Below are 16437 nucleotides of genomic sequence, written 5' to 3' on the forward strand. Positions count from 1 at the left end.
CCGCCAGCCTTCTAACCAAGTCGGGGGACAGCAGGAAAGGCGCGCTGTGCCTCCCGCTGTCCCCCGAGTTTGCGGGGCTGGCGATGGGGAGGAGCAGGCTTCTCCCCCCCCCCCGCCAGCCTTCTAACCAAGTCGGGGGACAGCAGGAAAGGCGCGCTGCGCCTCCTGCTGTCCCCCGAGCTTGTGGGGCTGGCGGTGGGGCTCTCCTGAAGCCTGGAGAGCAAGAGGGGTCGGTGCGCACCGACCCCTCTCGCTCTCCAGGCTTCAGCGAAAGCCTGCATTCGCCCCATAGGACGCACACACATTTCCCCTTCATTTTTGGAGGGGGAAAAGTGCGTCCTATAGGGCGAAAAATACGGTACTTGTAGAAGGATGATGATGATGGTGATAATGTTAATAATAATAATAATAATAATAATAATAATAATAATAATTTCTTATTTATAATCCGCCCATCTGTCTGGGTTTCCCCAGCCACTCTCGGCGGGTTCCAACAAAATATTAAAATACAATAGTCCTTAGATATTAAAAGTTTCCCTAAACAGGGCCGCCTTCAGATGTCTTCTAAAAGTCTAGTAGTTGTATTTTCCTTTGACATCTGGTGGGAGAGTGTTCCACAGGGTGGGTGCCACTACTGAGAAGGCCCTCTGCCTGGCTCCCTGTAACTTCTCTTCTCACAGGGAGGGAACCGCCAGAAGGCCCTCGGAGCTGGACCTCAGTGTCCGGACAGAACAATGGGGGTGGAGACGCTCCTTCAGGTATACTGGACCGAGGCCGTTTAGGGCTTTAAAGGTCAGCACCAATACTTTGAATTGTTCTCGGAAACATACTGGGAGCCAGTGTAGGTCTTTCAAGACTGGTGTTATCTTGGTCTGTCAAATAATGTGTTTTTCATATGAAAGGACATCAAAAAACATAGAAACCTTGACTTGAAAATAGATTTTTTGGATACATTTAATCAATTATATAAGACATATTACTGTACTATTGAAGCTTACATAGTCTCCTTTTACTTCCTAAGCAGCCAGAGATCCATCACCTGGAGCCAGATTTGAAATGGTGGCTTTGAAAAACGGGCAGAGACACCCTCTTCTGCCCAGAGCACCTCTTCTGCCTAGAATTTTTTTTCTTGGAGGGGGATTGTACTAGAACTGTCACAAAAAAATCCGTTCTTCAATCAGTCAGTCATTTTATTTGTATGCAGCCTTTCCAAAGCTAAAACCATGTTCAAGGCAGCTTACAACATATTAAAAAATTACCTGACTACAAACATAGCAAAAGTAGTCATAAAGAAAACATTAAAAAGTAAACAGCCAAATTGAACAATTGCCACATAAATCGTAAGATCCAAAATGAAAGTACAGAAAATTAACAGCAACACCCACCCCTAAACAAAACCCCCTAAACAATATTCTGTTCAGCAGCCTCAGCTTTTGCAGCTGGAGTCAGTCCAGGCCAGGTGAAAAAAGGCCTGTAAGGCAGGGAGCAGGTCTTCCAGGGCTCAAAGTCAAGATTCTTGATCCCCCTCCGCTCAGAAAACACCATTTATATTGTTCTGTATAATACCTGTAAAAGATCCAAAACAGGTTTTTTTAACAACAACAATTGATTTGTTTCAGTAGCCTAATTTGGAAATAGAAAGAAAGGCTATTTCTGTTGTTAAACAGTTGGTAATTGGAAATCCTTGGTACTCTACTGCAAGTTACCCAGAGATCTATTCTGCATAAACAAAGCTCAATCATCCTTTGTATGAGCCATGTTTTGTGGCTCTTGTATCAATATTATTTACTTTTTTCTTCCTCTGATTAAATGTTTAGATTCATATCAGATTGAAAATGCTTCTCTGTAATTATTTCTGCTTATACTGGGGAAGGATGACTTAAGTAACCAGTATTGTTGTACTAGAAAGCAAAAACATTGCATCTCATTTTGTTTTGTCGCTTTTAATTAAAAGCAGCTACTCAGTTGAATCTATACACCTATGAAATAAATGGCTTCGTAAAATACACAGCAGGGCCAGCAGGAGGTGAGAAAATAAGCTTAGAAATGAAGGACAGAGAAGTTGTGCCAATGTGGAAATAATAATTCTCCTACTCGACTCATCAGGGCCAACTCCATTTCTTCTTTTCAGATTTCCCCCCACTTTACCGCAGGTTCAAAACCATGAATGTTACTGTTTTCTTGGCAGCTCAGGATGAACTTTAATGGATTTAAGTGTTTCTGACTTGGCACATAACCCACTTGTAACAAAGCACAATTTTCAAAAGAAAACAGATTTACTGCCATTCAACATGAATTTATTCCATATATGTCAGATTCATATCACCCTTTATGAAAGCAACCAGTGTTTTTTTTCCGAGGGGGACAGGGACGCAGGGGTACACATACCCCTAAACATTTTGTGAATCTAAGTTTGGCCTCATTGAGGGGCAGTATTTCAATACGAGCAGGAAAATGAAAGTACCCCTAAATTTTTTTTAAGAAAAAAAGCACTGAAAGCAACACACACTTTGTGGAGGGCCCTGTGTTGTGTGTACACAGAGAGATAACAGGCACTTTTTCGGGCAGCCTTTTTACAGCACCAGCATTCTCATAAACCGCAGAAATGTTCATCCAAATGCACATAATTGTGGTATACAGTAGTTGTTGTTGCTGCTGCTGCCACCACCATGTTCATTTTGTGCCAGCCATTAGTTACTGAGAAATAAATGAATAACTGCCCTGCTGAGGTGAGGTGATAAATGGAGCAATGATACAAAAAGCAGAAAAATTGCCAATGATGATGCTTGAGCTTTGGAGTTGATCAAGAAAACCTATGTAAAAGCAGGATGTACTAAAAAAAAGAGGCCAAGGGAAACTGTCTGTCTGGTAGTATTACTGACAAAGGTGTCCTGTCATTGTACAAACTGTGACTTTTTGGTGCAGCTGGATTCCTGAAAAATCTAAGGTTTCTTTTCCTGTTCCTTTTGCTGCGATCAAATTCCTAGCTCGATGACTGTTGCAGAGATGCATTTTAAAACCGTGTGTGACTCAGGCCTCATGCAGCTGAGTTGTGTGGGTGGATGCAACTTGCATTTGAAGAGAAGTGTTATGATTTAAACAGAAATAGATATCTAAGGGCGGCAAGCAGTTGGTCTTGTGTTCTTTTGCCGTAGGAACCTGGAGGCAGTACCGCAGGCCAATTACACATCTTGTTAAAATAGGCCACAGGGCTTGGTTTTTCAACCTGCCCATGCTGCAGAGCCAAAATGATGTAGACTGTTGTGCTACTTTGTGCATTCACAATTTTTAGGCCAATAAGATACATCACCTGAATCATGCCCAGCAGAAAAGCATGCCTGACACTTGCTTTGGTGGTGTTTCGCTACCAAACGAAGGCCTTTTTATTTTCCCAGGCCTTTTAATCTATTTAAGATTTTTTAAATCAAATCTCTGCAACTTGTCTTTCTTCTGTAGCATACTTTTACCATATTATTATTTAATTTTGAATTGTTTCCTTATTGTAAGCCTCTGCTTTAGGACAGCCTATGCAGTCATACCTCGGAAGTCAAACAGAATCCATTCCGGAAGTCTGTTCAACTTCCGAAATGTCTGAAAACCACTCCCGGTTTTCGATCGTTCGGGAGCCAGAACGTTCAACTCCCAAGGTGTTCAGGAGCCAAGGTACGACTGTAAACTTTTCAAGCAAATAAGTAAATAAATAGTTCAGCTTCCCCCCAGCGGCGCGCCCTGAAGCTGGGGGAGGAGCAAGCTGCCCATGGCGGACATTCGGCGCGCCAACAACCCACGACTCCCAAGCTGTCAAAACGAAGGGAGAAGGGGCAAATGCCGCCAGCAAAGCAGCATAGCTCCCCCCCTTACCCCAAAGGCTCGGGGTAGGCTTGGGAGTCGCAGGCGGGCGGCGGGCTGAATCTCACCCCCCTCAGTGAGGACACCCGGGGCGGTCTGCCCCCGCCACCCTCCTTCCTATGCCCCTGTTTCCCCCCACCAACCTGGTGCTCTCCAGATGTTTTTTCTCTACTGCTTCCCTCAGCCTCAGCAATGGTCAGGGACCGTGCAGAGTTGTAATATCTGACAACCTCTGGAGGGCTTGAGGCTGGGGAAGGCAAATGTTTTCTTTAAGCAGCATGAGCCTCCCTTTATCAGCATGGCATTTAAGGAATAAACAAAGATTTCTCAGCAAGAAAGAGAATGATTTAGAATTCAGTAACAATGAAACAGAAGTATGTTTTTATTTTACTCCAGCTCTTCTTCCTTTGATACGAGCTGTTATGGCTAGTATGAATTTAGGATGAGTTTTAACGCAGCAAGCGTCCTCATGCCCAGTTAGGCCAATGGTGCGCCTAAAACAGCACTGGTACATTCTATACTTTAAATATATCTAGGTCCCTTTTAGTTTCTTTTGAAATTGATTAAATTAGTTTACTTGAAATCAGTGGGAACATCAATTGATTGTCATGTTTAAAATACATATTTGCCATTCCGGAGCGCTGCAGCTTAAAACAAACCGTACACTCTTGCCATTTCAAGTGTTCCTCATTACAAAGCTTTTCTTTCTTCCACAAGGAGCTGCTTTCTTCTTAAATACTTCTAGAATTGCACTAACTTGTTTCATGCATTCATTTGTTGTTGTTTTGGAGCAAAATAAAGTTCAGCGTGTAGCAACAACCACGGCTGACCTTATGAAAACACTGTTGCCAAGCAGAAGAGCATTTTCCCCTTAGCAACAAGAGTTTTGCAGCAAGGAAAAGCAATTCAATACCTTAGCTCCAAGGTTGTTTGAGGGCGACAGGGCGGGAGGGTAAGAACAATGAGGATTGGACTCTTCACTATAGCACAGCTGCATTTATGTAGTGTACTAGAGAGTTTGCATTGTACAATCAAATAGACAGGAACAGGCATGAAAAACAAACATAATATAGTCAAGACATACATTGCATACAAACAGTGTTCCACTGTCTAGTTCAGTTCAATTCTTTTATTGTGAGGCCTTGCAAAGTTTACTTTTTAAAAATAAATAAATAATCCTTTTCTTTTTCCCTTCAGAAGATAAACAAGTAACTGTTTTGAAACCCTTCCATCTCTAAACGAATAATATATTCTGTTGATAGCCTTCCCCTGGCATATTGAGGATTTGGACCTGGGGGAGAGAGAGAGATGGTTCCTTATATTTATCAATAATCCACTAATAAAAGAATTCAAAATAAATTATCTGGTGAAGTTTTGCCCAAAATATAAGATGTAGAATCTAGAACTATTTGAATAAGCTGTAATTTTGCCATTGACCAGAGGGATTCTTGAAGATCCAAGATAAAGTAGGATCACTAATACCCAATAATGTAAAAAATATATTGTGTTTCAATGTAGAATGGATATTATATTCCAATAGCCTTAACTGGCACGAAAATATAGTTTAACTACCCGTTAATTTTTGTCAGTTTTTATTATTTGAATGCAAAGTTCATTTATTGTGAGTCAGGTGGAGATGAAGGATTAGCAAGGAATGTTTGCATTCTAAAACCCTCTTGGGTTTGTTTTCTTTACTACATTCATATTTTCAAATCTGAATGCCGCTTTTAAGATTTTATCTCGTTTGCCCAAAGCACTTGCCTGATTAGAATAAACAGATTAAATGTCACATGTGCCCTTTCTTCAAATGAAAGCACTAATAAATAGTTTCCTGGATCATTTCATGCTTCCTTTAGAGAAGCAGCCATGCTACTCCTGCTACCCTTTTAATCCGCTAAATAGACAATAAAATCCCTAAGAAGGAGGAGATGTCTGGATTCATTTATTTGCTGATATACTTTTAACCTTGCCCTCACAGTCGGTACGAAACCTGTACCTTTCTCTGTAGGTGCAACTGATACAGCTGGAATACCCCTCCCCTTAATACTAATTTAGAATACTAATATTCCAAGCATAGTCACATTACAGAGTTGTTATAAAGGCATTGTTATTTTAAAAAATGCTAGTTATCCAGTATGGTTGAATTCTGAAGGATAAATAAAATCTAATGGTGCTTTAGGTATAGTGGCTGACTGAAAAGAACTCTTTTTATTTAAAGGTATACTGTGTATAAACACAGCTCACTAAAGTACATTCTGCTCATTAAGAACAATCAACAGAATGGGAAATGTCACCTCTATATACCTTAGAGCAGTGATTTTCAACCAGTGTGCTATGGCACCCTTGGGTGTTGCAGGCAACGCTGGCTTCTGTCCCTCTTTCCTTCTCTCCCTCCTCTGATGCCCTCTCACATCTCTGCCTCCCAAAGGCTTGCACAGCTGTTTGTTGCAGCGACCCTGGCTACAAGCTCCCCCGGCGAATGGTGCCTCTGGGGCTGGCCAGGTGGTGCTGGTTGCCAGGAGCTGAGGCGGCCTCAGAGTAAGCAAGTAAGCAGGTGAGGGAGCCCAGCCAGCCAGTCCGCCAGCTGGTGGGAATGGACAGACAAGTCCCAGGCACCCTGTGGGGCAGTGTGAGGAGGCAGCTCTCTTTGGGGGCAGCTCAGAGACCGGGGGTGGTGGTGGCAGCAGCTGCTTGGAGGACTCCCAAGGAGAGGGGAGAAGAGAGGAGGCTGAGGAAACACTCCACAAGGAAGGGTGTTTTTCAAAGGGTGAGAGGCTGCCAGCTCTGCAGGCAAGGGGTGACACAACTGGGTTCCTGAGCCCCACAGGGGTGTTGCAGAAAGAATCTAGTTGGTCAAGGGAGCCGTGGACTCAAAAAGGTTGAAAACCTTTGCCTTAGAGTGAATGTCCCGGAGGGAGGGGAGTGGTTCCATGTATGCATAGTGTATCGTGATCTTTACATACTCGTTTAATTTGTTTTCTATGTTTACAAAGCATAGTTTATAGCCACTTGCTGTTCTGTTTGTTTTCTCAAAAGCCTAGCTTCTACCTGCCAGAATTTGAAGTGGAAGGAGTCCTCAATTGACTAATAAGTTGATGATCTCATTATTCTAGGAGTTTAAAAAGCTTGCCCTTGTTTGAGAATACCAAAGAGGAAACTTCCTATTGGGAAAAATAATCCTGTTTTATGGGTGTGTCCTTCCCTCTTCCAAAAAAAAAAAATTGGTTCCCTAACAATTGCTTGACACAGAGGTGGAATGCCTCCCTTCCACTGAATCTAATAATTAATGTGTACAACTGAACTGTTTATTTGTGTCTTGATGAAGAATGCATACTGCTTGCCTTAACTGCAATGGAAAATTGCAAGAAGTGCTGTTGAATAGCTGCCTTTTCCTCCAGGATTGCACAGCCTACACTTGCCCTTTAGGAGTTCCTCTCAGCTAAATCACCGGAGGCTCAGCCTCTGCACACATACATCTTCCGTTCATTTTCCATTTTAGCATGTGCTCTTCCTCTTACAGAATTTGCCCAGAGTGCAGAATCCAAATGTTTTGGGATTTGGTAACGGCCCAGCCTTGTTGCCATGGTCTTCTCATTTGCCCTGACCGAAGAATGTGCTCTTCTCTTTTTTAAATTTGCAGTATTTCATTGCCGTTCCCTCAACCTCTTTCCCATGGCACTCTTTTCTCTGCTCGCTGCAGGCTTTGATACTTCACCAGCTTGGAAGGTACAGCCTGGCCGAGAAGATCCTTAGGGACGCTGTCCAGGTGAACTCCACGGCCCACGAGGTTTGGAATGGCCTCGGGGTGGTTTTGCAAGCTCAGGGCAATGACGATGCGGCGACCGAGTGCTTCCTGACAGCGCTGGAGCTCGAGGCCAGCAGCCCCATTGTCCCTTTCACCATCATCCCTCGAGTCCTCTGAAAGGCTGTCCGGGTAAATTGATGAATCATCATGTGAGAATGTTAGGAAGCATGCTGCGTAAGCCTTCCTCCTGATTCGAAGGGCGGCTCTTCAGGCTGAGAGGTAATGCAACAAAACAGGCAATCTGCTCATTACTGTGGGAGATTCTGACTGTGGAAGTGATACAGCATCTTATTGTTAATGCAGAGAAATAACTAACCAGAAGTGTGGGGGAACCACACACATGCCACCACCCGTGTATCACCTGCATCTTGGCCCCATAGTAGTTTTAAAGCCTGACGCTATTGTTCAAATGCGTATTGTGCCATGTTTTATTAGGTGACATCTGAGTGTTATGTAAAACTTTAAATAGAATCAAACACCAACTGTAGAATAATAGATTCGAGTTAAAAGTCAGTGGCAGAGCAGCCTATTTTTAACCAAGCCTGTCAAAGACCCGTTCTCTTCATGTCTTTCAACCTCTCTGGGCCCGGAATCAAAATGTGAAATTTGCTGTGCTCCATCTCTGCAGTAGTCCAGGCAGACAAATTAACCGAAAGGTTTATGTTTTTAGTTGTTTATAACTGTGATGTGTAGCTAATTGTTATTGCCTTTATTTAGAAGAGAGGTTGTGTACAAGAATATTTATATTTTACCAATGTATGCCTGTTTAAAAGAAGAAGAAGAAGAAATGAAAAGAAAATATTAGTTATTTAAGTTTAACTTTTTTATGTGAATTCAGAGTTTATTTATCAATGGAAATATGTAAAAAGATGCTAAAGACGGAATATTTACCGACATTCCTTATGCATTATAAACCCACTTGGCTCAATGGGAAGATTATGTTAATAATAAAAATGATTTTTGGATGGATATAGTGCTTGTCCTTCGTTTTGAGAGCTGGATGAAAATAATCAGGCTGCCCCAAAATGGCAGTCTGTACCATAACACAGCCACAGTAGAAGATTTGATTAATCTGAAACCTCTGTTTTACAAAAAGATGCTCAGAAGAACATCTAATTTGAACTATTCTAAAATCCAGGGCAAATGCCAGATCTGAGAAAAGGTCGAGATCCACCATTAAATCAGGGGCTCAACTGGGCTTACACATAGCATGCTGGTTCAGTCATGTTAGAATCCTCCAAGAAGTGGTTTTAGAGCATACCATGTGAGACGGGCTAATCTCTGTGACAAACAGCTGCCACTTGTTGGCCACACTTTCCCTTTGCTCAGAGTTTGCTGTCCAGCAGTCTTTTCATTTGCTGCACATAAGTATATGGAAGGTGTAAACCAATAGACCACTTTTATGTCGAGTTATATAATACTCAATACAAGCAGCTTGTCTTCCTTTTTAAATTGGGGTCTGAAAACAGCCCTTGATCACAGCTGAATCAAAAACTTCATCCAACTGGCCTGGAAATTCCTGTTGAATTAGTCTCCAACGGGGAGCTGGGCCTGTTTTGTTAAAAGGTACTTAAAGCCACTGTTGGACCCTGAGATGGCAAATGCTATGGAGCATTGAAGAATTAGCTCTTATTTGGCCAGCAACTGTACAGACCCCTCGATCAAAACAAGACACAGCAGGTCTAATTGGTAATTTACAGAAAATGGAACCAATGTGGGTAGCCATTAGCAAATTAACTAAAAACATGCCTTCCTACTTGTAATTCCCTTTTGCTTGATCATCATGCATAGGGCTTTGGCCATGTGGCAGCAGCCAGGCGGAGGGCAATGAAGTAGGTTCTGTTGTCCTTTAAAACATTAATATCCTGTCTTTTAAAAAATCTGGCTAAAACACTGCAAAATCTATAAAAGTCACATTACAAGCCCGGAATTGTAGCTTAACCAACAACTATAAAGAGTGTTTTTGACACGGCACTCATTTCCCACTAGTTTATGGTTGTGTTGTGGAACCCCTGGGAGGAAAATATCCAGCTTGGATTGTAGATCGTGTAAGTTAACTTCCGCACATGATCTGTAACAGTGCACTTCTTGAAAACAAAAACAGAAGGGAAGAGTGCAACACAGATTTGCAAGAAACACCCCACCCCACGGTTGGAGCAGCAGTGGTGGTGACTGATGCCCATTGGGACCAGTAGGGCAGAAGGAAGAGAGGTCAACAGTAGGTGGAGCTAGATCAGTTATTGGCAGAGCTTGACCCAATGACTGGCTGAGTTCTACAATGGCAGCTAAAGAAGAGGAAGGTGGTAGCCCATGTAACATTCCCTGGACTGTTTGTAAGTAAGGCAGCAGGCAAGTGGGGGCAGACTGAGTTTGATGGGGCAGTGCCCCATTTGCACTAAAGGACCCGACCTGCACCAAATGCGCACGCCCACCCCTACTTTGTGGAAGGAAATTAATAACCACGACAGAATTGTCACTGTGAGCAATTGACTTGAAATAGTTTCATACACGGGGGGGACACAATGATCAACCTGTCACATGGAAAATGGAGCAAGCCTGTTTTCTCCTGCTCTGGAGGGTAGGACTCAAAACAATGGCTTCAAGTTACAAGAAAGGAGATTCTGACTAAACATCAGAAAAAGTTTTCTGACAGTAAGATCCTTTTGACAGTGGAATGGACTCAGTGAGGAGGTTGTAGACTCTCCTTCCTTGGAGGTTTTTAAGCAGAGGTTGGGGTGGCCATTTTAGATGTGCTGTAAGCTGCTCAGAGTGGCTGGGGAAACCCACCCAAATGGGCGGAGTATAAATAGTAAAATTATTATTAATAGTCATGGATGCTTTAGCTGAGATTCCTACATTGCAGGGGGTTGGACTAGATCACCCTTGGGGTCCCTTCCAACTCTGCAAGTCTATTATTCTATTATTCTAACCTTAAACAGATGGCTCTTAAGCTGATGAAGGTCTATCATCTTTCCAGGGAACTTGACTTGCATTGTTGCCTTGTACTCAGTATTACAACTTACTGGAATTTCCCTTGAGTCTCCCTAGCAAAAGATTCTCATATTGGATCTTTCGGATGCCTTACAGATTTAACACAGAAAGGCATTGGGATTTGACAAGCGTCTTCCAGCTTTTTCCTCTCTTCCTCTCCGCCCCCTCACTTCTCCCCCTGCCAGCCCACCGCTTTGCTTACTTGCTGGGAGACTCTGGCAGGTGCATTGTTGCCTGTGCTATCTGGATTGGTGCTGACTTGGAGAATGGGGAAGCAACATTTGCTTTGCTGAAAAGAAGAGGTTGATCGGTGACATTTTGGCAGAGCTAAAGCAGCTGCTTTTCTCTGGGGAGAGGCTGAGAGGGGAATCGCTGTCTAAAGCAGGCCATGGGGTTAACGCTCTTGTGGGTCCCTGCGTTTTCGCTCTGCGCTTCTCTTTTGCATCTGCGTGCCCCCGGCTCAAAATCTGCTTTGTACACAAGCGCCGTGGCTGCCCTTCAGCTTCCTTTCAGATTGACAGGGCAGTTTCCTCTGGCTGGCTGCTGCAGCCTTCGGGGGGAGCCCAGATTGTTAAATGATGCCTGCCTAAACAGGATTAGCACAAGAGAAGCAGCAATGTAGGACCCTTGTGTGAGATGCCTGCAACTTCCATGATACAGTGAAAAGATGCTCAGCGTCTTTACCAGGGTCGGCTCCCCTCCCTTTCCCCTGCTCCCTACATCCAGGTCATCTATTCTGACACTTTTAAGGGAAGCATCTGTGACAGAGGACAGCGTGAACCGATGCTCCACACTGACTCTCCCCCTTTTTCAGTTCCATGATTCATGGCGAGCTGCTAAGCATTCTGCTCTTGTAGCTTTTTGTACTCCGGTTCCTAGAAGAAAGCAGGCTTCGGAGGACCAGGCTGTGCCTGAAATATATCAGCTGCTCAGCAGCAGCCCAAATAGTTTCTTGTTGGTAGGGCAAATTCAGGGAAGAGTAGAGGTTACGGTGCATTGGTTCTGGCTCCAGAGGTAAGGCTGCAACCTTCTCCCATTGCATAATCCTAAGAACAGAGGAATCTGCCTTATGTTGAGACAGACCTTTCAGCTCACCTAGGTCTGGATAGCTCAGTTGGCTAGAGCGTGGTGCTGATAATGCCAAGGTTGCAGGTTCGATCCCCTTATGGAACAGCTGCATAGCCCTGCATTGCAGGGGCAGGGTCCCTTCCAACTCTACGATTCTATGATTCTAGATCAGTGTTGTCCCTGCGATGACTGGCAGCAGCCCACCAGCATTTCAGCCGGGGTCTCCCCTACCAGAGAGCATGTGGCCCAGACCCTGTCAAACTTGGAGCCAGCCCTGCACAAGTGGAACTAACCGAGTCTTATTGTGGGAGGCTTCACAGTGTATGAGGAAGCAGTGGGTCCCAAACACTGAATGTGGCCCCACCCTGAGACTCACTGCAGCATATTGCTGGTGAGAAATGCAGTTGCGACACTTGGCTGCTCCTCCCTGCTCTTAAGACAGAGAAAAGATCGGTGTTAAGAGCACAGAGTTAGGCAATGGACCACCCATATACCAGCCCATGGGAGGAATCCACTGGAATGAGAGTCAGTTGAGGTGGAACAGCCTAATGAGAGCTGGGTTTGGGGAATGGGTGACTATGCTGTCACAGCAGTGCCTGCCATGAGTTGCAAGGGGCATTGTAGTTGTATGAGATTTCTTTTTTACATAGATTGCTTTTATGTATCAAAAGGTGGGAGAGAAGTCCTCAGGTGTTTTAAGGCTGGGCTGGGTAGTATGCAGTCCCATGACTCTATGTGGCCCTCAGCTTCATTGCATATGGCCCTCGTTCCTGCAGAGGGCAAGCAGCAGGTGAACAAGAGGAAGCAGGTGGCAGAAGGAGAGTGTGGTGTACTTTGGGCTCTCAAAATTCAGCGGCACTCTGTGTGATGCTAAAATCGGGCACCCCTACCTCTTGTGCTCAGTTCTACAGCACTGTTGTGGCACCCCCTGCAGTGCAGCGCCCAATACAGCTGCACTAGTTGTACTACCCTAAAATTGCCTCCCTTGGCACCAGCCCTGCCCTCCACAGGCTCCTGCAGCACCAACATGTGGCCCCCAACAAATTGCCTCCAAAGGAACGTTGCCCTCAAGCAGCAGAGGATAATGGATATTCATCTAGATCAGGGGTTTCCAAACTGTGGCCGAAGAGCTTCACTCAGCTGCTTTGTAAAACTGCAATGAAAAATCATACAGCATGTAGCGCAGCCCATTCCAACTGCTAGAACAGGAGGGAAAATCATTAAGCTGGTCCAGCAATTTTCAAGTGGTCAGGTGGGTTGGGGAAGGTTTGAAGACCGTCGAAACACCACTCACCAAAACACTGCAAAATGGAAGCTCCATGAGGTCTCCCTCTTCAGAAAGACTGAAGCAGCACCTGTTTACATCCTTTTCATGACGTCACTGTCTCATTTATGCGCTGTGCTCTTTGCCCAAATAAACGTTGCACATCCCAGGTTTCTGGTTTCAGCGAACCTAATTGCCCCAGAGAGACCTTTGCAGCACTCTTTTGAAAGCACTCTTTCCCCCATAGGCTCTGCAAAGCCATGCTGTCATTGGTAACAGTGGAGAAACAGCAACAAGGCTTTGAATCAAATGCTCCCTTTTCCCCTTGCTTTCAGCAAGAATGACATTGTTCGAAGGAGCCGGTTGCTGCCTTGTGCCCCAGTCGGGTTATGCAGAAGCTACTCCGTTATGAATTAGTCATGGAAATTAAGTATGCGTGTGTGTTTTTGGAAGCGAGATGATTCGTTCTGAAGCAGCATTCTTGTTTGGTATTTATACAGCATGTAAATCTTGGAGGAGTTTTGCTCACTGCTGAAAGTCAAAGTGATGTAATTTCACTTGAAATCCAGTGGGATGCAATGGAGAGAGACTTTTTGGCTCGAACAGAAGGAATTGCCGTGCTAGATTAGCCCAAGTTGCTGCATCTTGCTTTGAACAGCAGCTGGCACTATATTTCTGAGAAGCTCAAAGGGAGGCCTTGAAAGTGCCATTTGCTGCTGTTTGTTCCCAGGAGTACCTGGGTTTTGCAGCTACACTGCCCCTCTACGTGGAGGCCCCATTTAGCATCTTTCAGCTGGGTGGGATAGACCAACATTTGCCATGGTGTGGGAACTAAGGTCTCTCCATTTCTGTTTCCCTGCTACACAACTCAAATAAGAGTAATAAGTAGGACTGCAACAAAATGTTGCAGTGTAGAGTGGTCCTGCTCAGGGTTTCAGCCTGCCATAACATTTTCTAGGCATTCTCCATTTCCTTTTCTTCCCCCCAACCCCACAACAAGCGCTCAGCATTCTGTAGCCACAGAAGATGCTCAGTTCTCATTAGGCTGTGTTTTTTTTTTGGGGGGGTCTTTTAGGGTTCCCCCCTTTTGTACCTCTGCAACCCTTGGGGTTCCCTCAAGTCCTCTAATAGCTCTATCTTGCTCATGAATGATGCCTTTTTGCCTATAACCAACACTCTGATAATGAGTTCAGTGTTGGTAAATATGATAGACCTTGTAGAGTTGTTGTAATGTCAAACATCTATCCTTGATTTGAGCCAGTTCTCATTTGAGGCTCAGCACTATGTGCAAAGGAACACGGGGGTCAGTTGGTTGGTCCATCTAGTTCACTATTGTCTACACTGACAGCCAGGGATTAAACCTGAGACCTTCTGCTTGCAAGGTAGATATTCTACCACTGAGTGATGGTACTTATTTCCACCTGCCAGGGGATCAACACCAGCATAAGCACGGGCAGATTGCTGATAAATGAGCAAAGCCAACCTGCCCTAGGTAGTAGAATTCCCAGCTCAGAAGGAGGAAGTTCCAGGTAGATTTAAGCCCCTGTATCACTCTTGGCCAATGTGATGAATATTCTCTTTCAAAATAAAATGTTGAAATAGTGTTGCTCATCATAATATCTGAAAGAAGATCAAGTTTTGGATCTTTTGTTCAGCCTCCTCTTTGTACAGTTTGCCCTTTGCATCTAGTTATTATGTTGATGTGACACAACAGAGGAAGGGGAAGGGGAGGCATGCCAGGAAGAAACATCGCACCTCAGGAATGTGGCCGGCCCTCGGGCTTTGCCTTGTGTCATCCCTGGTGGCTCTGCATCGGTCAAAACTCTGCCAGCTACAGAATTATTGCAGCACATTAAATGGCAAGCAGAGTGCCTTACTGCTCATGCGTGCACATTGAGACGCATGTCAGTACCGGAGACAAGATGCACCAGCTTTTCATCAGAAAAGTTAACATCCACCGACTAAATGGAGGGGACTAAGACTTTAGCCAAAATAAGGCCATGGAGAAAGAAGAGAGGGGGTATCAGAATGCTCAGGGGAACATCGAGGTTTGCAGGAAATGAGCAACCTTTGCGGTGTGCAACTGCTGCCCCACACAGCACAATTTGGACTGTGAGTGGTCAAGGAATGCTGACTGTTGTGCAATCGCCGGGTGAGAGAGATGGGAATGTTGGGTAGGGCCCGGCTGGCTGCCTAGCTGGCACATTGAACAGGAGCGCTCCCACATTGCAGCATTTTCACCTGGATGCCAAATAGCAAAACAGGGACAAAGCAAGGAACCGTTACTTTCCTGGGACAGGTAGCAAAAACCAGGGCTGTTTTGGGTAAACACGGATTGCATGCACATCTTCCAGGGGCACCTCCACATCGTCGGATTCATGGGCTTCATTCACCCTTCTGTTACATCCTGGCAGCAGTTGGAAGTATTGGCGACGCTTCTCAACTCCCGCTCAGTGAAGTTTTCCTATAGTGCTTGTTCAGCATTTCAAGCATGTTTCAGAAATCCTCCAAGACGTGCCCTCTGCCTTTTTGCTCAAGGAGCACAAAGCTCACTAGGGCACAGCCACGGCCCTTGCTGTTGACTTCATTTGACTCAGCACAAACACTTTGTCATGCCTCTGCGTTGATGGGTGGTTTTTTTTGTTTTGTTTTGCAAGCGAATGGAAGGTACACAGGGAGAATGTTAATTACTTTGTTGTGTTTTTTCCCTTGCAAGTTCCAAACACGGGAAAGCACTTGTTTGTGATTACAAATGACAGTGTCTGCAATGAGCCATTCTTAATTTGCTCATGATTACAGCACACAAGCCTCTGGATTGAGAAAACCTCATGACTTATGTGGTTTGTACCTGACAGGATGGTGCCATGGTAAACCTTCTTCTTTCTCTCTGACACTGTGTACCAACCAGGTTATAATAATATAATAATAATTTATTATTTATACCCCGCCCATCTGACTGGGTTTCCCCAGTACTTGGGCCCTGGTACGCAAGGGGGAAATGTAGCTGTATTGTATTTGGATGCTGGCTTCAACTAATTTTGAGATTGCTCTCTTGAATGCAGTCACAATCTGGCTCTGGTTGGTTTACAGTAATGCTTCCCTCAAGGCTGAGTAAGACATTTTTGCCGCCAGCAAATCCAAATGGCAGTTTCACAAATTAGCACAGGACATGGGCAGTGGGGCGTTTTCCTGTGAACCTCTTAATGAAATGAATGGGTTCTTGTGCAACTGTTGTTTCTTGCATTGGGGCTTACACAGACAAATTTTCTCCCCTGCTGTGCTACCCGTAAACTGGCCTGCTGAGATGGCTCCCTCACCTTACCTAGCAGTAGTAAGAGCAGCTTGCCTCCGCCTTTCTCTGCCTGTACCATGTGGAACAGTGCCTTTATGCAGGGTCTGAATCATGTGTGTCAACACTCACTTTATGTGTTGTGCAAAAATATATGGCCCTGTCATCAAC

At 44.6% G+C, this 16437-nt stretch overlaps 1 protein-coding gene across 4 annotated transcripts in view; it reads left to right on the forward strand.

The window, feature by feature from the left end:
• The window catches only part of TTC7B (tetratricopeptide repeat domain 7B), a 109799-nt gene extending 101176 nt beyond the window's left edge, over window positions 1-8623 (forward strand). For all 4 annotated transcript variants that reach the window (XM_053376963.1, XM_053376982.1, XM_053376973.1 and 1 more), the window contains one exon: window positions 7550-8623. In XM_053376963.1, coding sequence (XP_053232938.1) covers window positions 7550-7771 — 222 coding nt within the window. In that variant the 3' untranslated portion in view covers window positions 7772-8623. The remainder of the gene's footprint in view (window positions 1-7549) is intronic.
• The last annotated feature ends 7814 nt before the right edge of the window (window positions 8624-16437 follow it).

Source organism: Podarcis raffonei, chromosome 1 (assembly GCF_027172205.1).
Source record: "Podarcis raffonei isolate rPodRaf1 chromosome 1, rPodRaf1.pri, whole genome shotgun sequence".
Classification (NCBI taxonomy): Eukaryota; Metazoa; Chordata; class Lepidosauria; order Squamata; family Lacertidae; genus Podarcis; species Podarcis raffonei.